The 23108-nt window shown below is 55.6% G+C and overlaps 5 protein-coding genes across 18 annotated transcripts in view; 3 read left to right on the forward strand and 2 right to left on the reverse strand.

Annotated features, from left to right (window-relative positions):
- COL11A2 (collagen type XI alpha 2 chain) overlaps positions 1 to 1918 on the reverse strand; it is a 30425-nt gene extending 28507 nt beyond the window's left edge. For 6 of the 8 annotated variants that reach the window (XM_003897433.5, XM_009204902.4, XM_009204900.4 and 3 more), the window contains exon 1: positions 813 to 1130. In XM_003897433.5, coding sequence (XP_003897482.1) covers positions 813 to 894 — 82 coding nt within the window. In that variant the 5' untranslated portion in view covers positions 895 to 1130. Of the gene's footprint in view, positions 1 to 812; positions 1131 to 1682 lie in introns of those variants that run through there. The other 2 variants (XM_009204897.4, XM_031667664.1) reach the window with 2 other exon arrangements.
- Positions 1919 to 2242: 324 nt separating this feature from the next.
- RXRB (retinoid X receptor beta) lies at positions 2243 to 9291 on the reverse strand. Of its 4 annotated transcripts, none has more exons than XM_003897434.3 (10): positions 8866 to 9291; positions 7804 to 8051; positions 6943 to 7099; positions 6392 to 6571; positions 5084 to 5256; positions 4557 to 4686; positions 4222 to 4354; positions 4015 to 4106; positions 3597 to 3702; positions 2243 to 3482 (listed from the first exon to the last, which is right to left on the reverse strand). In XM_003897434.3, the coding sequence occupies exons 1-10, from the start codon at positions 9098 to 9100 to the stop codon at positions 3335 to 3337; spliced, it is 1602 nt and encodes a 533-aa protein (XP_003897483.1). In that variant the 5' UTR covers positions 9101 to 9291; the 3' UTR covers positions 2243 to 3334. The 4 variants fall into 4 exon arrangements, with proteins under 4 accessions (XP_003897483.1, XP_009203170.1, XP_031523526.1 ...); XM_009204906.2 differs by having other exon boundaries at positions 4015 to 4118; XM_031667666.1 differs by lacking the exon at positions 7804 to 8051 and having other exon boundaries at positions 8866 to 9271.
- Positions 9292 to 9443: 152 nt separating this feature from the next.
- Positions 9444 to 13042, forward strand: SLC39A7 (solute carrier family 39 member 7). 2 transcript variants are annotated; one of them, XM_009204904.3, is made up of 8 exons: positions 9444 to 9561; positions 9868 to 10282; positions 10371 to 10539; positions 10698 to 10751; positions 10889 to 11053; positions 11186 to 11326; positions 11535 to 11731; positions 12165 to 13042. In XM_009204904.3, exons 2-8 carry the CDS (start codon positions 9872 to 9874, stop codon positions 12435 to 12437), a joined length of 1410 nt encoding a protein of 469 aa, XP_009203168.2. In that variant the 5' UTR covers positions 9444 to 9561; positions 9868 to 9871; the 3' UTR covers positions 12438 to 13042. The 2 variants fall into 2 exon arrangements, with proteins under 2 accessions (XP_009203168.2, XP_003897485.2); XM_003897436.3 differs by having other exon boundaries at positions 9490 to 10282.
- Positions 13043 to 13048: 6 nt separating this feature from the next.
- Positions 13049 to 15429, forward strand: HSD17B8 (hydroxysteroid 17-beta dehydrogenase 8). Of its 3 annotated transcripts, none has more exons than XR_004184553.1 (9): positions 13049 to 13327; positions 13513 to 13730; positions 13837 to 13953; positions 14063 to 14155; positions 14256 to 14341; positions 14444 to 14528; positions 14732 to 14860; positions 14973 to 15047; positions 15236 to 15427. XR_004184553.1 is itself a non-coding variant. In XM_031667668.1 (9 exons), the coding sequence occupies exons 1-9, from the start codon at positions 13276 to 13278 to the stop codon at positions 15250 to 15252; spliced, it is 786 nt and encodes a 261-aa protein (XP_031523528.1). In that variant the 5' UTR covers positions 13049 to 13275; the 3' UTR covers positions 15253 to 15429. The 3 variants fall into 3 exon arrangements, 1 of the variants encoding a protein (XP_031523528.1); XR_004184552.1 differs by having other exon boundaries at positions 14732 to 14833; XM_031667668.1 differs by having other exon boundaries at positions 14732 to 14774; positions 15236 to 15429.
- Positions 15430 to 17043: 1614 nt separating this feature from the next.
- RING1 (ring finger protein 1) lies at positions 17044 to 21337 on the forward strand. The gene is made up of 7 exons (XM_003897435.4): positions 17044 to 17240; positions 17361 to 17499; positions 18237 to 18397; positions 18526 to 18741; positions 19777 to 20166; positions 20347 to 20620; positions 20919 to 21337. The coding sequence occupies exons 2-7, from the start codon at positions 17422 to 17424 to the stop codon at positions 21018 to 21020; spliced, it is 1221 nt and encodes a 406-aa protein (XP_003897484.1). The 5' UTR covers positions 17044 to 17240; positions 17361 to 17421; the 3' UTR covers positions 21021 to 21337.
- Positions 21338 to 23108: the final 1771 nt, after the last annotated feature.

Genomic DNA, 23108 nt, shown 5'->3' on the forward strand with positions numbered 1-23108 from the left:
CCTGCTGAGGGCTGGTGCTCACAGCCCCCTCCTCCCTGACATCAAATCCCCTTTCCTAGAAGCCAGGAATTCTGGGTCCTGGGAAAAAGAAGGAAAAGATCGGGGTTGTGGACACCAGGGTCCCAGGGGAGCCTGGCTGGCCAGAGGGAGGAGGGGCTAGGCAGGAATGCAAAGAGTTGGCTCTGGCCTCAGACACCTGATCCTGGCCTGTCCGGCGGGCCGTCCTGTTGGCAGCCAGCCCCAGTGCTCCCCAGAGCCAGCTGCGTGGCAGCATTGAGGGCACAGGGAGGGGGAGGGGGTCCCTGTCCAGGAGGCTGATAAGACAGGTAGTCAAGGCACCCTTTCTTTCTGGGCTTACTGGGCTCTGCTCTGAATCACAGGTGCTCACCCCTTATCCCAGAGACAGCAACAGAAAGGCCAGAAGACACACACGCCTCACCCATCAACACTGGCATCTACCACCCCCACACCAGCAATGACTGGACCCGGCTGGCCCTGGCCATCTTTAGCTCTGGCCATCTTCAGCTCTTCCCAAGGACCCAAGACAAGCATCCATCCCCATTCAGGGCTCTCTAAAGTGGTCCTCCACCTTTCAGCCCTACCTGCCCTCCCCCAGTCACTTTAAGGAGGAAGAGATCCCTACCCTGAATCCAAGGAACACAGGTGTCCTGCCCTCCAGCCTGGACCCTTGAAGCCCCAAATCTCCTTGTTAGACTCAGAAGCTCCTGCCCCAGGCATCAGCTGTCCCCTTCCCAGAGACACTCGGAGCTCCAGCCACACTCCAAGGACTCAGGCATCAGGACTCCGCTTACCTGCCCAGCCTGGGGCCGCGCTCAGCCCCAGCACCAGAGGTAGGAGGAGGAGGAGGCGATGGCAGCGGCTGCACCGCTCCATGGCTGAGAAACCGGAACGCCAGGTCCCAGGGACCCAGGGACCCAGGTCGGCCTGAGACGCTGGATGCTCTGAGGCTGACAGAAGACAGGGAGCAGACTATGAGCCTCAGACGCTGGGGTCCCAGGGAGGTCAGAGGCTGCGGGCAGCAGCAGCTGTCAGCGGCCCAGCTCCATGCAGCAAGGCGCCGTCGGGGCTCCCGGCACTGCTCCCTCCTCGGTGGCTGCCGCTTCTGTGTGTCCCCGGCCACCCTGGCGCCCAGAGCCCCCACCTCGCCCCCGCCCCCGGCCCGGCCCCTGCCTCCAGCCGCCCGCCCACAGCCACCAAGGGGAAACCCCACCCTCAGTCTCCACCTGGGGAGGGAGGCGAGAACCCTCCCTCTCTCTGGCTCTCTCCTGCTCCTTGTAGGTCTCAATGGCCTGTACCCTAAGATTCTCTTTTCGGGAACCCAAATATCTTCCCTAGCCCCTTCCTTTTCTAGGACCCAAACGTCCAGTCACACACACCCACTCCCGTTCCCTCCCTCTTGGGGGCCCAGAGCCCCCTTTCAGCAGAGACCTGGGTGGGATTTAGGGCACAGTGGGAGGGGAGAGGCAGGCCTGGGGGTCGCAGTCCCCACCCCACCCATAATCAGGTCTCCATAATTACTTCCCTCACCCCGCCCCGTGTAATTACAGAGCGGGCCGGGGCGGGGGTATTTATAGACAAGGCTATAGATAGCGACGAACTGGGGCGGGGGATGTGTGGGGAGGTGTTCTACGGGGAGCAAGAGGCCAGCGACCGGAACCCACCGACAAACACAGGATAGTCAGGTCCAAGGATATGCACATGGGGGACGCAGTAAGGGAGTCCCAGGGCCCAGGTAGAGGGGGAGCAGTGGTAAGATGAGCGAGCAGTCGACTCTGGTTGGAAGAGTCCAGGGAAATGGGGTCACTCAGGGACGTGGGCCGCCTCCTGGCGGGCAACGCCTGAGAAGCCCGCAGCGCTCGGCGCCCAGTGCGCCCCCACGAGCAGGCACGGCGCCGGGTCTGCCCGGAGCCCGCAGCGCGGCCGGAGGGAAGGCCGGAGCGAGCCGAGGCGCCGCCGCCCGCTGGCGCGGAGAGGGCACGAGCGAACAAGGCGCCTTTGAGAAGCCACCGCCCCCCTTCCTCCTCTGGCCGGCCCCGCCCCGAGCCTGGCACACCCTCTCCCCCCTCCCCGACAAAGCTTGCCTTGTGTCCCCCACCCTGCGTCCACCTCTTGGGCCCCAGGGAACCTCGGTGGCAGCGTCCAGGGATCGCGTCCGGAGCTCCCAACCGGATACCCCCCCAAGCCCGAAACGGCGCTGCCCATCCTCATACAGTCACCTCAGTCCAGAAAACAGCGATTTTAATTTGAAAGCGATTTTATGTATGAGTGAGAGGGGAAAGGAGCCCCAAAGAGAAAGGACGCAGGGCAAAAATCATGCAGCCCCAGCACCCCACCTCTGCGGGCTGGCCACCTCCCCTCAATTCTCAGGCCAGGATCCTGTGTCCCCAACCTATGCTATGTGCCCAGGGCTGGAGGAGAGCTGTGAAGGGAAGGCCTCCGGGACTACACTCAGGAAAACATCCCCTGTGGGGGCCCTGTCCTCACAGCCCAGGCCCCTTCTCCAAGTTAGACAGAAGAGATGGGGAGGGGGAAAGCTGGGAAGGCTAGTGCTTGGAGAGCCCTAGAGACAGGCCATTTCAGGGCCCTGCCTTTCCCAAACACCCACCTCCACCACTGGCATTTCTTAGTCAACCTGGGAAAGTACAGTACTTCTTTGAGTCTAACTGCAAGTCTCTATCCTCAGAGGAAATTAAAAATAGCAGATCGGTTCATACATCTCCACCAGCCCCTTCACCACCACCACCACCTTTTTTATATTTCAGTCTGACTGCAGAAGGAGGTGAAGTGTAAAAAGAGACTCTGGACAGTAACAGGGCCCCTCCCTCTTCCAGAGAGGCCCCCATCTGCCAGGTTTGAGAAGAGGAAGGCCTGTCAGGCCCTACTCTCATGTCCATCAGTTTGGGGGGCCTGCCCCCCAATATCCACCTCTGGGGGAGTTCCCCATTTCCACTCTTCAGATGGGAAGCAAAATGAGGCAAGATGAGAAGGAAGCAAGGTCCTGGAGGCAGGGCCAGTGCTTTGTGCTGGGGGAAGGACAGAGGGTGAGAAATCACCCCAAATCACGGGAGACCCCGACAAATTCAGAGACTCAAGGCCACTGAAGGGAGACAACCAGTCTTCACAGGGATCTGGGGTCCCTTCCAACTTGGGATATCAAGCAGATCCCTTGGAGGGTTTATGTTCTTGGTTCTGCCCTGTACTTCTCACCCCATCAAGGTTCTGGGAACATGGCCCCCCACCCTGCCCCAGGGCTTGGAGTCCCTCTAGGATGTGTGCTCCTCCAGCGTGAGAAGCACCACGTCAGGGTCTGAGCTCAGGCCAGTTGATGGGGAGCCTCAAGCATCTCCATGAGGAAGGTGTCGATGGGGGTGTCACCAATGAGCTTGAAGAAAAACAGATGCTCTAGACACTTAAGGCCAATGGACCGGAGGGCAGGAAGACGTAGCAGCAGCTTGGCAAACCTGGAGTGGAGGTGGGAGAGGGGGATTGAGAGCTGGAAGCACACGGGCCCTAAATACATCCTCATAGCACTCCCCACTCCCAAGGGAGCCTCAGTGCCCCCAGCCCCATCTCACCGTCCCTGCTGCTCAGGGTACTTCTGTTTGCAGTAGGTCTCCAGTGATGCATACACTTTCTCCCGCAGGACCTCCACCTCACTAGGGTTGGAGAGGCCCTTGGCATCTGGGATGGCAGGGAAGAGAGGAGGAAGAGAAATGAAGACAAACCAAATCAGGATGGCCGTGTGGATGTCAGTCACAGGATGCCCCTTTTGGGCTGCATTTGCTTGCCCTTTACCAGAGGCCTGGCAAGGGAAGCAGGGCCCACTGGGTTTGTGGGATGGATCCGTGGATGTGGGTTTTTCCTTGGCCAGTTGGGAGATTTCCAGGTTGAGGGTCTTACTGAGGGGGATAGCTGGGTAACTTAGGAGTCTCGGAGAAGAGGAGGCTCCAAGGTTGCCTTGGCCTTGAGAGACAAAGGTAATCCTCCTCTTACCTGGATTAAACAGAATGATTGCCCTCAGGCAGCCAAGCTCTGTCTTGTCCATCCTCATGTCACGCATTTTGGACACTAGCTCTGTCAGCACCCTGGAGAGGGACCTGCAGGTCACTCAAAGGTCACAGCTCAGCCAGCCTTGGACACGGACCAGCCTATAGCCCCACCCCCTTTATCTACATGCCAGCCTAGCCGAGGGCCACTGACCGATCAAAGATGGCTCCTACTCCTGCCGAATGGGCTGAGTTGCGGTGCACATGAAGACCTGTGGCAAGGAGGATGCCATCTCGAACATCAATGGATCGGTGGGAGAAGGAGGCAATGAGGAGCTCATTCCAGCCTGGGTGGGGCAGCAAGGGTCAGGAGCCAGAAATCAGGCCAAGGGATTCAAAGCACATCAGTAGAAGAGAAGGAGAAAAGAGGTGGCGAGGTCAGCAAGTTTGGCTCCGAGTACACAAGGTAAGGCCACTGGGGTCACTAAAGGTTGGGAAGTCAAAGAGGGGTCAAATGTCAAGAGGTCAAAGGGATCCAAGGTCACTGACCTGCCCGCAGCAATATGACCTGATCATCCAGAGGCAAGGAGGAAAAGTGTGGGATCCTCTTCGCCCACTCAACAAGCGTGAATAGCTGTTTGTCAGCTGCCTGACAGATGTTAGTCACGGGGTCATTTGGCTGCAGGGGACAGGGGTAAGAGTTATGGAAGATTTTGAGATACGCTGGGAGCCCCTTGTAAGAGGCTTTTGACAACCCCTCCTTACATATAGTCTTCCTGTGAGCCCCATCCAAACCAATCCCTGTTAAGTCAGGCTTCTCTTCTGGCATTCGTGCAAACAATTATTTATTTGGGACATGCCTGTGGTTCCGCCAGTGGGTTGTTTGGGGATTGGAGACAGAAGGAGCTATCACATCCACCTCAGAGGTTTGAAAGACCCTGTTTGGCAGCACTTCCAGTCCCAAGTAGTGTTAGGAAGGTTATGAGGGGAAAGGAGGGGGAGGGGATATAGAACAGACCTAGACTGCCTCCCCCAACCCCCATCACCAAGGAGAGTGGATTGACCCCAACACTCACGCTGCTGCCGCTACCCCCGGTTCCCCCAGGACCCTCAACGCCCTGGTCACTCTTCTGCTCCACAGCAAGCTCTGCCTCCAGGATCCTGTCCACAGGCATCTCCTCGGGGGCTCCCCCAGCCCCCTCCCCATCCCCATCCTTGTCCTTTCCCCGCTGACGCTCCTCCTGTACCGCTGCAGGGGGAAGCGGGAGAGAAAAAATGGAAAGTCAGCAGCCATCCATGAAGGGGTTCCACAAATATACTTGGCCTCATCAGGATCTCATGGCCCTTGGGAGATATTTATATGAATGGGGAAGTCACTAGAAAGGGTGGACTGGGGGCAGCCCTGAAGCAAGGGTTATAAAAGGGCAGATAAGTCAGTCTGGAAAGGTGAGGTAGGTAAAAGAATTAGGGAGGAATTTAAATGGAGAGCCTACTACATGGTTAAAAAACATGCCTGAGAAAGCTGATTGAAAAAAAATTTTTTTTAAATAAAATATGCCAAGAAACATGCTAAGCACATTTTAACATTTATTCAATTATCATAATGATGCTGGAAGCATTTATTCTCATTTTTAAAGATGAAGAACTTGGGATTCAAAGAGATTAGTTTGCTTAAATTCATATACTACATAGCAGGTCATACAACTTAATCTAAGTGTGTCTGAGTGCAAATCTTGTACTCTTCTTACTCAACAAATAGGCAGTGAAAGGAGCACTGGCCTAGGTCTTCAGAGATGTGGGTTCTGATCCCAAACCTGCCTGCCACTCCTTTGTTGCATGACCTTGGGAAAGCCAAGCCTCAGGCTCATCTTCTCTAAAGTGGGCGTTTTGACCAAGATGCACTCTAAAGGGTCTCTCAGAATCCTAAGAATCTGACTTAAGAAGATAAGATGGAGAAGGAAGGGAAGCCCTGAGGTCTTCAGTAAAGTCTGTAAGCTTAAGAGTGTCAGAGTCCCAGGAGTTAGAGGAAAGACCACAGATAACAGGAAACAGAGACCAGAGAAGGTCCATGGAATCAAAGAGAGGAGGAACTACTTAGGTTAGAAATGGGGAGACAGCCCATCATGGGTAAGGAAAAGTTATTCTATCCTAGGACCAGTCTAGGGAGGGGTCATAGGTGCAGGCCACAGAGGCCTAATCATTAAGAAGGAAACTGAAGGGCCAGAACAGGGTAACAGGGAGGAGAGCTGCAAAGGGAGAGAGAAATCAAATATCGCCCTCTAGAGGAGAGAGAACAGTCCAGCCTTCCAGAGACGTACACAGTCTGAGTCGGATAGGGGAGAAGGGTATGTGGTCTAAGACACCTGGGTAGGGCAGGTCCTTACCCTCCCTCTTCATGCCAGTGGCCAGGCACTTCTGATAGCGGCAGTACTGACAGCGGTTCCGCTGGCGCTTGTCCACTGTGCAGTCTTTGTTGTCCCGGCAAGAGTATGTAAGGTCCTTGCGGATGGTGCGTTTGAAGAAGCCCTTGCAACCCTCACAGCTGTAAACCCCATAGTGTTTGCCTACAGGGAAACGGGAGGAGCAATAAGAAGGTTGCATGGAGACAGCTTCACCATTTAGTCTCTTTCCAATCTCCCCCTAGCAAAACTTAAAGTTTAAGTCCTCTCCGTTTGCCAAATACAGAGATAGGGAACCAGGAGCTGAGTGATGATCCAGTCCCAGTCTCCCCACTGTTCAGAAACCCTACAGGCACTCCCTTTTCCCTCTGACCTTCCCCCCAATCGCATCCTACATCTCAGCTTCAGTTTCTCTACTCTCATCAAGCCTCCCCCAGGTCACTTGCTCTGACCAAACCCCATAAGCCCTGGGAATCCCACAGGTGATGATACACGGCCCAGACTCTCCCTCTCTGTTCATCCTCTGAGCCCCATACCTGAGCTTCTGTCCCCGCAGATTGCACATAGCCGTTTGCCAGCCCCAGGGCCACCTGGAGGGGGTGGACAGTGCAGGCCCCGGACCCCTAAGACTGGTGGCTTCACATCTTCAGGGGGGCCAGACCCACCCCCAGGGAGTGACACTGTTGAGTTAATCTGGGATGGGGGAAATAGGGAAGTCACAGGAAGACTTGTTGGGAAGGAGAATCTCACAGAAGTGATGGAAATCATTCCCTACTACTAAGCAAGGCCCTGCAGTGCACATTCCAGAGGGCATCATTTACACTGCAGTCTATGTGAAGGGCCATCCCTGGAGCACAACCCCAAAGAGAATAAACAGGCCCCCCGAAATTGTGCAACACAGTGACCCTGAAGGGCAGGTGTCTTGGGAAAGCAGATGGGACCAAAAGGGCAGAAAATCACTGATAGATGAAAACGACATCAAGAATATCAGAATTAGCTGGGCGTGGTGGTAGGCACCTGTAATCCCAAATACTACTCAGGAGGCTGAGGCAGGAGAATCGCTTGAACCCAGGAGGCAGAGGTTGCAGTGAGCCGAGATCGTGCCACTGCACTCCAGCCTGGGCAACAGAGCAAGACTCCATCTCAAAAAACAAAACAAAACAAAACACACACACACAAAAACAAAGAATATTAGGGTTCTTTTAGGGGAGGAAGCATGCACTGAAAGATCAGTCACCTCAGGAAAGGCAAGGGGTCTCACAAAGACCACAGGACTGACAAGATTAGAGAATTGGAAGGTCAATGGGCCATGGGGAAGTTCACATATGGATCCTCGGTTACAAGGAAAACAAGAAAACGAAAGTGGCCAGGCAGTTAAGTTGGTCACAACCTCTCACCTGGGGGCTGCTGACAGGCCCGGAGAATCCTGGGGGAGCTGGAGGGGGCAGACCAGGGGACCCCATGGAAGAACTGATGACTGGAAAGGGAGAGCCCAGGGGGGGGGGTGGCATCGGAGGTGGGGGTGGGGCCCCAGAGCCTCCAAGGGATGGAGCTGTTGAAGGGGGTAGGGGTGGTCCAGGAGGAGAAGGGGGAGGGACTCCCTGGGGAAGGGGATTTGGGGAGGAGCTGTCTGGGCTTCGGGAATCTTAGGGAGGGGTATGTACACGTACACAGACACAAAAGAGACAGAAGAGACAAAAAAAGAAAATGAGTCTTCAAACATCCAACTAGAGACTTTAATTCTCTAATACCCCACCGTGCCGGACCCAGCCCACTCCACCCATCCCCAAGTCCAGAGACACCCTGCTGTCAAACAACTGTGTAACTCCGGCTGGTCCGATGGTAGTGGGTTATCAGAACTTATTAATAAACATTAGTGTCACTAAAATTGATATACAACCCCCCACTGCTATATTTGACTGGCTAAAAAAACACAGCATAACTCCTCATTGTGGTGAGAGGAGGGAGGTGACAAGGAGAGGAGGATAGTTCAGGTGAGGAAAATTTTCCAACCGATTTATTTGAATACCAGGTCATCCTAAAGCCACACCTGTCTCGTGGGTGGGGCAACACGTGGGGTAGACCATCGAGCCCCTCTATTCCCAGCGTAAAGCCAGGTAGCCAGAGCGTGCAGGGGAAAGAGATAGGCGGGAGAGACCCCTCCTACGATGCAGGATCTGCCTTTAAACGCCCAAAGTCCTGAAGCTTAAGAGGAATCGTGCCCTTCCCACGCCCGCGACCTCCGGTGCCCAAGGCCTCAAGCGGTCACGGTTAGGAGGGCGGAAGCTCCCCTTCCCCGCCCCGCCCCGGGGAGGAGGGTGCTAAGGCCCTCGGGAGGGAGGGGACGCGTGTTTACAAACAAGGGGGCGGGAGCGCCAGGAAAACCAGAGGAGGGTGTGGGGGAGGGGTTGCAGATAACGCGGTTACTGGCTCGCCTGCCCTTCTGCTGGGACACTCACCCCGCCCGCTGTCGCCCATCCCGTCCCGTCCAGCCTCCCCCGGCTCCGGCTCCGGGGTTTGTTGTTCTCCGCCTGCCACCGCCGCCGCCGCCGCCGCTGCGGGATCCAGCCAGGGCCGTCGCCGCCGCCACCGGGACGCGACCCCACAATGCATTTCTTTTCGCACCCCCACCGGCCCACACTGCCCTGCGGCATGCCGCTGAGGGAGGAAGGGCGGGCGAGCGGCCCAAGACATATCCCTGGCTGAGAGTAGGGATACCGAAGAGCTCCCAGGGATTCCCAGGGGTTGATCGGAGGAGTAGCTGAGCACGAGGAAGCCCCTGAGAGAAAGACTCTGGCCTGGATTGGGTAGAATTAAGCCCGTCGCTCTGCTCTGTACCAAAATGACAGCGCCAATGTGGCAGCCATCTTTGTACAGACGGGAAGTCTCGGCGCGAGTTCCCGCCCCCTCGTCTAGTTGGAAACCGAGGAGGCGGTCTCCTCCGGCCTGTTAGCCCGCCTCGCCCACCCTCCCCTCAAATAACCTCCACACTCGCGCATGCGCATCAGTGCAGGATGGATTCGTCGCTACCAGAGTACCGCCATATTGGTAAAGGCATTAGGACGAAGGTAGAACGGAACTTCCTGTTCTCGCGGGAGCTAAAGGCGGGACTGCCACGTCCGAGCAAACCGGGAAAGGAGAGGATCCCGGAGCTGGTGAGAATTCTCTGTTTTTCTCTACCATCCTTTCTAGGCCTTTTCCTTACCTAATGAGTCATAGAGACGAGGGCCCAGAGAGTCTGTAAAGTGGCTGGTGAAAGACTAGTGTCCCAGGGCCCTACATCCGGGAGGGGGTTCGGGATAAAGAGAACTAGTCTTGGGAACAATGTAGGTAGGTGGGAACTTAAGGGAATGGGAGAGCGGCCCATAGAGGTGGACGGAGGGCGCTATTGGAGTAAAGCTGACCCTGTGTAGGTATAGAGTTGAGTCAAGTGGAGTCACTGTCTCTGTCCCTCTGGTCAGCGTGATGGCCAGAGGCCTGGGGGCCCCCCACTGGGTGGCCGTGGGACTGCTGACCTGGGCGGCCTTGGGGCTTCTGGTGGCTGGACTCGCGGGTCATGACGACCTGCACGACGATCTGCAAGAGGACTTCCATGGCCACAGTCACAGGCACTCACATGAAGATTTCCACCATGGACACAGCCATGCCCATGGCCATGGCCACACTCACGAGAGCATCTGGCATGGACATACCCACGGTCACGACCATGGACATTCACATGAGGATTTACACCATGGCCATAGCCATGGCCACTCCCATGAGAGCCTCTTCCACAGAGGACATGGACATGACCATGAGCATAGCCATGGAGGCTATGGGGAGTCTGGGGCTCCAGGCATCAAGCAGGACCTGGATGCTGTCACTCTCTGGGCTTATGTGAGTCTCCAGGGGATGGGAGAGAGAGGGGCTGGTTCTGGATTGTTGGGAAACACCACAGTACTTGACCCTGACTCTCCCTCACCAGGCACTGGGGGCCACAGTGCTGATCTCAGCAGCTCCATTTTTTGTCCTCTTCCTTATCCCCGTGGAGTCAAACTCCCCCCGGCATCGCTCTCTACTTCAGATCTTGCTCAGTTTTGCTTCCGGTGGCCTCCTGGGAGATGCCTTCCTGCACCTCATTCCTCATGCTCTTGGTAAGTAACCTCTGACTTCTACCTCAAATCTAACCTATTTTGTTCTTTGGGGGAAAAGGGTTCTTTCTCCTTTATGATCCCTGACCTTTCGATATTCCCCCAAATACACACCCTTTGTGTCAGATATTCCCTCATCTGGTTTTCCCCCCATCTTCCAGAACCTCATTCTCACCACACTCTGGAGCAACACGGACATGGACACTCCCACAGTGGTGAGGAAGAGACAGATGGGGATGGGAGTTGGGGTGCTGGGGAAGGTCTGTCTCTCCCTATTCCTCACCTCCTGCACTTGAGGAGGAGGAGTCTGTAATGTACATCTCCTTTAATGTCTCAATGCCTCCATTCCCAGGCCAGGGCCCCATTCTGTCTGTGGGACTGTGGGTTCTCAGTGGAATTGTTGCCTTTCTTGTTGTGGAGAAATTTGTGAGACATGTGAAAGGAGGACATGGTCACAGTCATGGACATGGACACGCTCACAGTCACACACATGGAAGTCATGGACATGGAAGACAAGGTGAGCCCAGGAACAACTTTCCCGAAAGCTGACTTGCCTGCCTCAGAATCTCCTCATCTTACGGCCCTCAGGAGGGAGAGGACATGTTGGAAGATCTGTTCTCCATGCTGACTAACTCTTTTCTTCCCTCAGAGCGTTCTACCAAGGAGAAGCAGAGCTCAGAAGAAGAAGAAAAGGAAACAGGGGGGGTTCAGAAGAGGCGAGGAGGGAGCACGGTACCCAAAGATGGGCCAGTGAGACCTCAGAATGCTGAAGAAGAAAAAAGAGGCTTAGGTAAGGGCCAGAGTTGGTCATAAATTTGGGCAAGGGACATCATCACAAATCACATGGAATATGTGCTGTGGGTAATGGCAGGTGTCTCGGAAATACTAAAAGACTGGGTGTGAAGTGGTCTCTGAGGGGAGGTGTGAGAATAACTGACCAAGACTGAACAAGTGGTGATGGAGGGCTCTGATCATTTTCTCTTCTCGTCCTGTACAAGATCTGCGTGTGTCAGGGTACCTGAATCTGGCTGCTGACTTGGCACACAACTTCACTGATGGTCTGGCCATTGGGGCTTCCTTTCGAGGGGGTCGGGGGCTAGGGATCCTGACCACAATGACTGTCCTGCTACATGAAGTGCCCCATGAGGTCGGAGACTTTGCCATCTTGGTCCAGTCTGGCTGCAGCAAAAAGCAGGTTGGTGATGTCTGCCAAACACAGCTACCTCAAACCCTTTATTTCTCCTCACTCACCCTAAACCCAAACAGCCTCTTGTTAGTTCCAAACAATTCATACTGTCATTGACAAGTCCTCTAGAAATGAGGGGAAAGAAGTTCTGGTTACTTTGTCCTTTAGCTCAGTATTTCTTAAACTGTGGTCTATAAACCATCTGAATGGTTTAGTGGAGTCTTACACACACACGCCTACTCAATCAGAAAGTCTGGAAAGGACCTCTGATCGCTAAGATTTTTCAGAAATTGTCTATTCTAGACTGCCCCCTCCTCTCTTTTTACTTTGATGTTTAGTTTCCAAATCCATGTCCCCTATACCTATACCCCACCAGCCACTTCTAAACCAATGATAATCTTTAGCTATTGGTGAGTGCGTTTTTCTCTTTTCTGCCCATCAGGCAATGCGTCTGCAACTACTGACAGCAGTAGGGGCACTGGCAGGCACAGCCTGTGCCCTTCTCACTGAAGGAGGAGCAGTGGGCAGTGAAGTTGCAGGTGGTGCAGGTCCTGGCTGGGTCCTGCCATTTACTGCAGGTGGCTTTATCTACGTAGCAACAGTGTCTGTGTTGCCCGAGCTGCTGAGGGAGGCATCACCATTGCAGTCACTTCTGGAGGTGCTGGGGCTGCTGGGGGGAGTTGTCATGATGGTGCTGATTGCCCATCTCGAGTGAGGCGTGGGATAAACTACTCCTGCCCCAAACTTCTACCCCTAACTCCAGGTCAGTGGTGTGTAGAGGTTGGGGGCCCTGGCCAGGGACATCTGCCAAAGGAAGGAACTGTAGACTGGGAGAATGGTTACTTTGGCATTAGGGCCTTCAAGGACTGGCAGTCTTAGAGGCTGGAGCAGTGAGAATGAGAGGCCAGAGGGATGATAGTGTTGGGCACCCCTTGACCATGTTGGGGCCATGAAGAAGGTTGGAAGGGAGAGGGGGTGATGGCAGCTTACCTGGTGTCCCCTACCCCACCTGTTCTCGGAGAACCAAGTTGCCATACAGAAAGTTCTCCAAGGTCCAGTTCCCTTTCTCCCACCAGTCGGTGAAGGCTTCAGAGAAGACCAGAGTCCTGGACAGAGAGGGTAACAGGAGGAGTCGGGGATAAACATCAGACATCAATCATGTGTCCTAATTTGGGAGTGATTCCGGGGGATGGGGGTGGGAGAGGGTTAGTTGGTAATCTCATGGCCTGATTTTTTTTGTTTCTATTCCTTTTATATCACTGTTTGACTCGAGGGGGAGGGGTGGCAACCGGAAATAAAGTCCTCCGATCTTCCGCCCCACATGCAGTCTTTGTCTTTTTGGGGGGAATGGGGCCCCCTGTCTTCTCCGCACCCGGGGCCCCTAAGCAGCAGTGTCTGGCCACGCCCCCGCAGTGGGAGGTCGGCCTGCGCTGGTGGCCACAGATGGCCTAAGGCTGGCGGGTCTTTGATTGGCCCCGGCTTTGCCCTGGCCACACCCCCCTCTGCGCTGGGATTGGCTTAGTGCTGGGGTTCCCACCCACCCACAGGCCGCAATGGCGTCTCAGCTCCAGAACCGGCTCCGCTCCGCACTGGCCTTGGTCACAGGTTGAGGGGGTTCTCTCCTGGGGCGGTTTGGGGTGTTGGAGTGATGTCAGGGGCTTGCCCTTGGAGTCCGCGGCTGCTGTGACCTCTGACCCCTTATCCACATTTTACTAACTTTCTGCCCTGTGACCTCTGATCTCTGCCGCCTCCTCCCCTTGCCCGGTCCGGCGTGTTCTGTCCTACCTCAGGTGCGGGGAGCGGCATCGGCCGAGCAGTCAGTGTACGCCTGGCCGGAGAGGGGGCCACCGTAGCTGCCTGCGACCTGGACGGGGCAGCGGCACAGGAGACGGTGCGGCTGCTGGGCGGGCCAGGGAACAAGGAGGGGCCGCCCCGAGGGAACCACGCTGCCTTCCAGGCTGACGTGTCTGAGGCCAGAGCCGCCAGGCGCCTGCTGGAACAAGTGCAGGTGAACGCCAGGCTACCTTCCCCCTCTAAAGCTCTAATATTACCTCCACTGTCCCGGCTCTTTGGCGGGGGGGGGGGTTTTGATGCGTAACTTCCCCCTCCCATAGGCCTGCTTTTCTCGCCCACCATCTGTCGTTGTGTCCTGTGCGGGCATCACCCAGGATGAGTTTCTGCTGCACATGTCTGAGGATGACTGGGACAAAGTCATAGCTGTCAACCTCAAGGTGGCGATCTCTGAACCTGCTACTTTTGGCCCCCTTAGCCTGGAGAGGGAGTTGAAGGAGGGCTGTCACCCCAGCTGATCTTTTCTCCCTTGTTACCCTTTCCCGCCAGGGTACCTTCCTAGTCACTCAGGCTGCAGCACAAGCCCTGGTGTCCAGTGGTTGTCGTGGTTCCATCATCAACATTAGTAGCATCACAGGAAAGGTCAGGTTGAGTTGGACGAGGTCAGCCAGCCAAGTGACATAGAGAGGAGAACTCCTCCTTGAGACTCCTGACTCATTCCACATCTCTGACTCACCTATAGGTGGGGAACATGGGGCAGACAAACTATGTAGCATCCAAGGCTGGAGTGATTGGGCTGACCCAGACTGCAGCCCGGGAGCTTGGACGGTTGGTCAGATGCTTGAGGGTGCTGGGGAGCACCTGGGGGGTCTGAAGGAGGGACCAGCATTCCGCCTTCTCCAGAATCAGCAGCCACTCTCCTTCCCACAGACATGGGATCCGCTGTAACTCTGTCCTCCCAGGGTTCATTGCAACACCCATGACACAGAAAGTGCCACAGAAAGTGGTGGACAAGGTAGGAGGCTGTGGGTGGAGGGCAGAAGCATTCAGAGACTCAATCTCTCTGGGCTTCACAGAGAGAGAATACTGGGCACAGTTCCTGGCAAACATTAAATATTCAATGAATGTATGAGGAATGAAAACAAAAAAGGGTCACAGACTCAGTCTTCAAAAAAATCCATAAAAGCAGCTTTCACCCACATGAGTATTTCCTTACAGATTACTGAAATGATCCCGATGGGATACTTGGGGGACCCTGAGGGTGAGCACTGAATGGAGAGGAGTCCCTGGGAAGGGGGCCTGAATGAAGAGATCCCCAAGGTTTTGGGATTTTCTACGGGACTGGTGGTTGGTGTCTGTGGAGAGGTTTGTGGGGAGGGATGTCTTTGGTGGGAGATTATAGCTATTTTGGGTCTATAGGAGTGAGCAGGATTCTGCCCTCTCCCCACCATTCTCGTAGATGTGGCAGATGTGGTCGCATTCTTGGCATCTGAAGACAGTGGATACATCACAGGGGCCTCAGTGGAAGTCACTGGTATGAGGCCAGCATGGGGAGGGACAGGGCAGAGAAGTAGAACCCAGACTATATGAGAAAGCAAGTAAGGGGAGTCTGGAGCCACTGGGAAGGGCAGAGGTCCCCAAGGCCAGGGACAAAAGTGGGCACCCCCTAGCCCATTTGCCTCTCCACCCATGCATCTGTCCAAATGTTTCTGCCCCTCCCAGGAGGTCTTTTCATGTAACTGCCTCAAGGACCCTGGACTCTGCTCACCCCCCCATCACTCTGCCTGGCCTCCTGCTGATGAGGACTCTAAGTTCCCAGGCTACAAAAGGGGTGGCAGTGTATGGCTCAGGAATGCTGAATATGGGAAGCAGGGGTGCTTGTGACCCTAATAAATTCCAAATCCTCTTCCCTGCCACCTCCGGTTCTTCTTGTGTCCAAGCCCTCAGACCCTTCCCCACCTCCCCCTCCTTTCCCTTTCCCGAAGGATTGTTCCCTTTCACTGCCTGGTCTCCCAGGGCAACCCCCGCCGCCGGGTGTGAGAGGAAAGAGTGTGTGTCACTGTGTATGCGTGACACTCCGGGTCTTTTTGGAGGGAGGGGTTTCTGCATCACCCCTTTCCACTGGTTCTGCAGCACCAGTCCCCTCCCCCCAACTCCCTGGGTTCTTATGGTCCCCAAGGTTGATTTGTTCATGGCCTCATCTTGGTGTCCAGTCTGGCCTTGAAAGGGGGTCTTGGAACAGGTGGCCCTCCCCCACCCCTCTCCTTTCTCTGAGTCCCCCCCTCCCCTTTCTCTCCACCTTACAATAGCTGCAGCCGGCCTGGGGTCGGATGGGGGGGATTAGGGGAGGGGGCCAGGATTAGGGGAATGAACCAGCCGATGAAAGGGGCTGGAGAGAGCAGGAGGGAGGGGGCTGGAAAGAGGAGGAGGAAGGGGAGGGGGGTCTGCGCTAATCGACTCTGGCGCCCACATAAGGACTGGCCACGGACTGAAGGAGAGGACAGGGAAGTAGGGGGGAACTGGGGTGGGGGGCGAGGGCACCCACTTGTCCCAGAGACAGGCCACCCCCTGGCAGCCGCAGCCCAAGTCCGGGAGCCTCAGCTCGGGCGGGGACAAGACGTCCATCAGGGTCTCTAACTGCCCCCTACCCCCTCGCTCCGTATCCCTCTCATTCCCTACACTCAATGGGGATCGCTCTGCCCCTTCCTCTTCTCTTTCCTCCCCATCCCCTTCGTTTACTTTAGATTCCTGGAAAAGGCTTCTGCCCACTTCCCACTCCAGACATTCTGACCCTGTGTACCCCACCCACACGTGCACCCCCACTCCCCAATGGGAGCCCCATCTTGTGTGTGTCCCTGTTTCCGCGTGGTGTCTCCATTCCTCCCGTTCCTCCCGTGCGCCTCCCTCCCTTCCCCGCCCCGGGCCGCGGCTCCTGATTGTCCAAACGCAATTCTCGAGTCTATGGCTCTGGCCGAGAGTTGAGTCTGGACGTCCCGAGCCGCCGCCCCCAAACCTCGAGGGGGAGAGCGGGTCGGAGGGTCTAGGGAGAACCAAAGTGGAGGGTGGAGGGAGTCCCCAGGGTGGTAAGGGGAATCCCGAGCACATCGGGACCTAGGTGCGTTCTCTGGACTAGAGGGCAAAAGCGGCAGAGGATCTTTTGCAGCCTTTTTCCACGGAATCCTGGAATGGGGGTTACGGAGAAGTAAGGGGGGTTGATCCCCAGAGTCGCCAGGGTACGCAGAGTGGGGGAGGTAGCCCTTTTCACGAACCCTAAGTCCCCTCCTGGGGTCCCAGATATTCCAGGCCCCGCCCCCTGGAGCTGAGGCCCTGGGTGGGGGCCTCTGGAAGGGAACCGAGGCTAAGGTTGTTGGCCGCGCGACGGTGCTGGGCCGGGGGCGGAGACCGTGGTTCCCTAAGTGGCGCAGAACTCCCGGGACGCAGGATCCTCACGTGGGACGAGCTCGTCCCGTGGGCGGGAGAACCTCGGCGTCCACGTCCCGTCCCACCCGCGCCGCGAATGGCGGGTGACGTCTCCGCCGGCGGGGGGGCGGGTGTAGCGGAGGAGCAGGCGGAAGTGACGTAGGGCCCCAGCGCCCGGGCCATGGCGGCGGCGGTGGCGGGAGCTGCTGTCTGAGCAGCAGTTGCGGACCCAGCGAACTTGGCGCAGGAGCCCGGGCCTAGAGAGAGGCGCGGCGGCGGCGGCGGGAGCGCGAACGGCTGGAGCTGGGTGAGGGGCAGTGCCGGCGCGGGGGCGGGAGCGGGGGCGGAGAGGGGCGCTTCTGGAGGGGCGGGGTCTGCGCGAGGGGCGGCCCGCCTAACGCCCTCCTCCCCTTTCCCCCACCCCCAGCCTTTCTCGCCTCCTCCTCGGCTGTAGAGCCCTGGTGGGGGGGGGTCTGTGCCCGGTCACCATGACGACGCCGGCGAATGCCCAGAATGCCAGCAAAACGTGGGAACTGAGTCTGTATGAGCTGCACCGGACCCCGCAGGTGACAGGCATTCTCCCTTTCAGGCTTACCCCCTCCCGCAAACCCCTCCATCCACAGACCCCATCACACAGCTTCTTTTCCATAATTTGCTCTATTCTGCCCTGCCTGGCCCTATCTTTGAATCACCTTAATCTTTCCAAAGCACTTCGCATTTACCTCATTTAATCCTCAAAACAGTCCTGCCAGAGAGGTGGAGCAAGTATTATTGTCTTCATTTGAAAGATCGCAAACACAAAAATTACCTTCCCTGTTCCTCATTCAGTATTATAAGTCAGTGCATATAAGACTCACCTTGGGAGTTTATTAAAAGCAGAGCTTCATGCTCCCCAACATTCTGATTCAGTAGTGGATTGGGTTCTCAGAATCTGAATTTTTAACAGGCACCCTATGGGGTTCTAATACAGGTAGCACCAGGACTTTAAAAATTTTTGTCGAATAGTTTTTCTCAGCCACAAATTTGTGCCATCTTCACTCCTAGGCCACTTAGTTACCTCAGATCCTCCTATTCCAAAGCTCCTACTCTTAGTTAATGGACACTAAAGTCTGTCTTTTCTCCATTTGCTCCAAGTCATCAGTCCTTCTCTTTCTCAGAATTCTTGTCTTGAATAGAGACCAGCATGGGTATCCAGATTCTGCCTTCTCACTGTATTTTTCAAAACTCTTATTTTATGGGCTGCTGTTTCTAAAACCCCTTTCCCTCTAACCCACACCACCTTTCTACTCACTGATGCCTCCAGGAAGCCATAATGGATGGCACAGAGATTGCTGTTTCCCCTCGGTCACTGCATTCAGAACTCATGTGCCCTATCTGCCTGGACATGCTGAAGAATACGATGACCACCAAGGAGTGCCTCCACAGATTCTGCTCTGACTGCATTGTCACAGCCCTACGGAGCGGGTAATAGGAGAGACATGTTTGAGATGAGATGAAGGGGTACAAAGTTAGGGCCCTCTCACTGGTCTTGGTTCAGCTTAGGCTTCAGTTCCCTTGACTGACCACTCAGGGCTTCCCTTTTTCTACCCCAGGAACAAGGAGTGTCCTACCTGCCGAAAGAAGCTGGTATCCAAGCGATCCCTACGGCCAGACCCCAACTTTGATGCCCTGATCTCTAAGATCTATCCTAGCCGGGAGGAATATGAGGCCCATCAAGATCGAGTGCTTATCCGCCTGAGCCGCCTGCACAACCAGCAGGCATTGAGCTCCAGCATTGAGGAGGGGCTACGAATGCAGGCCATGCACAGGTGTGAGGGTCAGGAGAGAAGCAGGAGTGGTGGGATGGGTCCGTGGATCAGTCTTTGTTGCCTGCTAGCTTCTAAGCCTCAGCATCCTAAGAGCCGACCACAGACTGATCATTAGGGCTGGAAATCATGGGTATAAATTGCAGTTTCTTAGTAAACAACTGGCACTGCTATTCTTAAGAAAAATATAGGGCTGGGCACAGTGACTCACATCTGTAATCCCAGCACTTTGGGAGGTGAGGATGGGAGGATCACTTGAGCCCAGGAGTTTGAGACCACCTTGAATAACATAGGGAAACCTCATCTCTACAACAAATTAAACATTTAGCTGGGCATAGTGGCACATGCCTGTAGTCCTACCTACTTGGGAGGCTGAAGTAAGGGGATCCCTTGAGCCTAGGAAGGAAGTGGAGGCTGCAGTGAACCATGATCATACCACTGCACTCCAGCCTGGGCGAAAGAAAAAGGCCCAGTCTCAAAAAAAAAAAAAAAAAAAAAAGAAGAAGGAAAAATACAGTTTACCTCTTGACTTTCTAGAAGTTAGAACAGTAGAGCGATTTTGAGAATAAGCTCTGGATTTATACTGCTGGAAGTTAAATCACCTCCTAGGCCAGCATCTCTCAGTCTTTCATGTGTATCCAAATTACCTGTAGATCTTCTTCAGATGCAAACTCTGATTCAGTATGTCTACAGTTGGGCCCGAGAGTCTGCATTTCACAAGCTCCCAGGGGATGTCTGTGCTGCTACCACATTTTGAGAGGTGTCAGCCTATGATCGCTAACAAGTTACTTAACCTCTCTAAGCCTCAGTTTCCTCAGCCATAAAAGAGAGATAATATAATTACCTGTGTCATAGGATTCATTGTATTAGGTGAGGGGACTGGTGCAAAACACTTAGCAGAGTGCTTAGCACACAGTTAGTGTTTAATAAATGTTAGGTATCATCATGAGGATTTTTCTTATCTCTTAATTCTCTGAAGTTTAAAGTCTAAGCCCTTTATCCTGGATGCTTTCTAACCTTAATCACTTGCTTCTACAGGGCCCAGCGTGTGAGGCGGCCGATACCCGGGTCAGATCAGACCACAACGATGAGTGGGGGGGAAGGAGAGCCTGGGGAGGGAGAAGGGGATGGAGAAGATGTGAGCTCAGACTCCGCCCCTGACTCTGCCCCAGGCCCTGCTCCCAAGCGACCCCGTGGAGGGGGTGCAGGGGGGAGCAGTGTAGGGACAGGGGGAGGCGGCACTGGTGGGGTGGGTGGGGGTGCCGGTTCGGAAGACTCTGGTGACCGGGGAGGGACTCTGGGAGGGGGAACGCTGGGCCCCCCAAGCCCTCCTGGGGCCCCCAGCCCCCCAGAGCCAGGTGGAGAAATTGAGCTCGTGTTCCGGCCCCACCCCCTGCTCGTGGAGAAGGGAGAATACTGCCAGACTAGGTGAGGAGCCCTGTCCTTCCCCCAGCCACTGAGAAACCAAAGATCACAGATTTCCATCAGAAGTGGGCTTTGCCCAAACCCAAAATACTACCCCAACCCAGAATCCATTTTGGAAAGCCCCTACCTCCAGTCCCCATCTGAGGCGTCCTGGCTCTAAGCCTGTCCTCCCTCCCACTCCAGGTATGTGAAGACAACTGGGAATGCCACAGTGGACCACCTCTCCAAGTACTTGGCCCTGCGCATTGCCCTGGAGCGGAGGCAGCAGCAGGAAGCAGGGGAGCCAGGAGGGCCTGGAGGGGGCGCCTCTGACACCGGAGGACCTGATGGGGGTGGCGGGGAGGGCGGGGGTGCCGGAGGAGGTGACGGTCCTGAGGAGCCTGCTTTGCCCAGCCTGGAGGGCGTCAGTGAAAAGCAGTACACCATCTACATCGCACCTGGAGGCGGGGCGTTCACGGTGAGAGCTTCTGAGGGCAGTAGTAGAAGAGGGGAGAGGAGGGAGGGTGATCTGGGCCACATAGAACCATGAGCCTGGTCTAACTCATCAGCACTCTTCCCCTATATATCCTCCATCTCTTTCTATGTCCCTTCTCCTTTCCCATCATCCGTGTCCTTTTTTGCCCCATCCCTTTTATTATTCCTTTTTTCTTTCTTTCTTCCTCCCTTCCACCTTTTGCCTCTCATTCATTTCCTTTTCCATCTTCTCCAACTTTCTTCTCTCTTTTCCTCCCCTCCCCCTTTTACTCCCTCCTCAGACGTTGAATGGCTCGCTGACCCTGGAGCTGGTGAATGAGAAATTCTGGAAGGTGTCCCGGCCACTGGAGCTGTGCTATGCTCCCACCAAGGATCCAAAGTGACCCCACCAGGGGACAGCCAGAGGAAGGGGACCATGGGGTATCCCTGTGTCCTGGTCCATCACCCCAGCTTCTTTGTCCCCCAGTATCCCCAGCCCAGCCCGCCAACAAGAGGACACAAATGAGGACACGTGGCTTTTATACAAAGTATCTATATGAGATTCTTCTATATTGTACAGAGTGGGGCAAAACACACCCCCATCTGCTGCCTTTTCTATTGCCCTGCAACTTCCCATCTATACAACGTGTTGGAGAAGGTGAAGAACCCTCCCCTTCACGCCCTCCTACCAACAACAAACGTGCTTTTTTCCTCTTTGAAACCTGCAGTTCTGTGTGTCTGTTTATCAGGAGTGTAGAAGAAAAAGGGAAATAGATTGGGGAGGGAGGGCTAGAAATAATGTAAAATCAGCGTTGGAAATGGGGAGAAAATGTCGGGTTATTCATGATATGTCGTCGGAAACTCCAAATTAGCAAATATGTATGAAAATAGGAACCATCTATGAAGCTGGAAGACAGGATAAAAAACAGGTGCCAAGTCGGACCCCAAACTTCCCCTAAAACTTGAGTCGCCCAGGCTGAAATCCAGGGTTTCAAGACTAAAGGGAAAGCAGGAGAATGGCTCAAAAGAGAAAGGGATGTTTGTAGATGTGGGAAGGACCGTGATGTTTGGAAGTCACTGTAAGCAGCTGGTTTCTATAGCTGGAAAGAGGGAGGAAGGTGGGGAGGGCTGCGGAGGAGCTCCCTGTTCCACATCCCGGTCCCCGGGCCACCTCCCAAAAAAGGGCAGGCTGGGCTGCGGACTAGGAGTGCGAGTGCACAGCCCTTGCCCGCCGGGCGGCAGGGCTCAGCGGAGGGAGGGCCGCCCGGGAACTGTAGTTCTGTGCTCCTCCAGGCAGCGGCTGAGAGCAGAGGACTGGGGGCATCAAGGAAAGCCGCGGCTGCCTTACCGGCCTCGAGTTCCTCGAGCGGGGCTGGGCACCAAGCCTCAGGCTGAGGGGACAGGGGCGCACGACTGCACTCCCGGTCCGAGGCAGTGCAGGGATTCGGGGCAGATGAACCGCCTCTCCAGAACCGGCTGCTGTTCCTTCCACCACCCGCAACCTCTCTGCCCCTCACTTCCTGTTTCCTCTGCTCTCGGTACCCCCAGCCCCTCCGGCCCCAGATTCCTACCCCTTGCTCAGTTCTCTGTCTCACTGGCAGAGGAGCCGGTCGTGTTTCCCTCTAAAGCCCGCTTGGCCCTCCCAGTTCCGCAGCTGGGCAGCCCACCCGCCGATCAGATGGCTCCCTTCTCCACCCTTGGGATTTCTTGTTTGTTCGGCCTCCTCCCCAGTACCCTCAATCCCGCAGATGCAGGTGGGCATCCTCCAGCCCCAGCAAATACTGCGGACCAGTTGGGCTGGCTGGTCCCTTGCCTGCAGAAGCAGACAACACCCACTTCTACCCTCATAGGAGCCCCTTTCTACACCCACTTCCCTGGAACCCGTGATCCTGACTCCCCTCCTCCCGGACCCCAAGCATCCAAGAGGTGAATGGTATAAAGGGAAGTTGTAGTGGGAGGCAGATGGGTGTTGTTCCTGGAGTTTCAGGGTAGAGAAGCAGGTGGGGAGGAGTCGGGTGAGACACCGAAGTGGAAGCCGAAAGTCTGGAGTTAACCTGACTTCTGGCTCCAAGAGCTGCTGGGATTGTCCTCACCCTCCTTGTCCTCCCCAGCCCTAACCACCCGGCAGCCTCTTCTCTGTCTCTGCTGCCCGCCCCGCCTTCACTCTGAAACAGCCTGCCCCCTCCCGGGTCCCCAGTCTTCACCTTGGCCCCACACGCCCCTCTCCCTATCACATTTCGTTTCGTGCCCCCCCTCACCCCCACCGCCTGGTGCGAGTGCTCTTTCGCCCTCCTACCCCCGTGACTGAACCTCACAGACATGGCTGTATATTTAGGTAACACCATGTGGGAGACACACAGGAACCCGTTTCCATCCTGGCTCCACGGGGCATTTCCTTTCCAAGTCCTTCAGTCCCTCCCGATCAAGCCTGGGTTACTGGGTCAGGCAAGGTGAGAGATACAAAGTGTGCAAAAGAAAACGTTACTATTTTG

The sequence above is a fragment of the Papio anubis genome, chromosome 6 (genome assembly GCF_008728515.1).
Source record: "Papio anubis isolate 15944 chromosome 6, Panubis1.0, whole genome shotgun sequence".
Classification (NCBI taxonomy): Eukaryota; Metazoa; Chordata; class Mammalia; order Primates; family Cercopithecidae; genus Papio; species Papio anubis.

What these genes read in the sequence shown, in the direction of transcription:
- RXRB (XM_009204906.2), bottom strand. Translation starts at nt 9,100, where the DNA reads ATGTCTTGGGCCGCTCGCCCGCCCTTCCTCCCTCAGCGGCATGCCGCA. An exon ending in CTGCGGGGACAGAAGCTCAG is followed by an intron (nt 6,572 to 6,942) that starts GTATGGGGCTCA and finishes GTTTCCCTGTAG; the next exon opens with GCAAACACTATGGGGTTTAC. An exon ending in CCGGGGGTAGCGGCAGCAGC is followed by an intron (nt 4,687 to 5,083) that starts GTGAGTGTTGGG and finishes TGTCCCCTGCAG; the next exon opens with CCAAATGACCCCGTGACTAA.
- SLC39A7 (XM_009204904.3), top strand. Translation starts at nt 9,872, where the DNA reads ATGGCCAGAGGCCTGGGGGCCCCCCACTGGGTGGCCGTGGGACTGCTG. An exon ending in CCTCATTCCTCATGCTCTTG is followed by an intron (nt 10,540 to 10,697) that starts GTAAGTAACCTC and finishes CCCATCTTCCAG; the next exon opens with AACCTCATTCTCACCACACT. An exon ending in CTGGCTGCAGCAAAAAGCAG is followed by an intron (nt 11,732 to 12,164) that starts GTTGGTGATGTC and finishes TCTGCCCATCAG; the next exon opens with GCAATGCGTCTGCAACTACT.
- HSD17B8 (XM_031667668.1), top strand. Translation starts at nt 13,276, where the DNA reads ATGGCGTCTCAGCTCCAGAACCGGCTCCGCTCCGCACTGGCCTTGGTC. An exon ending in GCCTGCTGGAACAAGTGCAG is followed by an intron (nt 13,731 to 13,836) that starts GTGAACGCCAGG and finishes CCCCTCCCATAG; the next exon opens with GCCTGCTTTTCTCGCCCACC. An exon ending in CACAGAAAGTGGTGGACAAG is followed by an intron (nt 14,529 to 14,731) that starts GTAGGAGGCTGT and finishes ATTTCCTTACAG; the next exon opens with ATTACTGAAATGATCCCGAT.
- RING1 (XM_003897435.4), top strand. Translation starts at nt 17,422, where the DNA reads ATGACGACGCCGGCGAATGCCCAGAATGCCAGCAAAACGTGGGAACTG. An exon ending in AGCTGCACCGGACCCCGCAG is followed by an intron (nt 17,500 to 18,236) that starts GTGACAGGCATT and finishes TGATGCCTCCAG; the next exon opens with GAAGCCATAATGGATGGCAC. An exon ending in CGAATGCAGGCCATGCACAG is followed by an intron (nt 18,742 to 19,776) that starts GTGTGAGGGTCA and finishes TTGCTTCTACAG; the next exon opens with GGCCCAGCGTGTGAGGCGGC.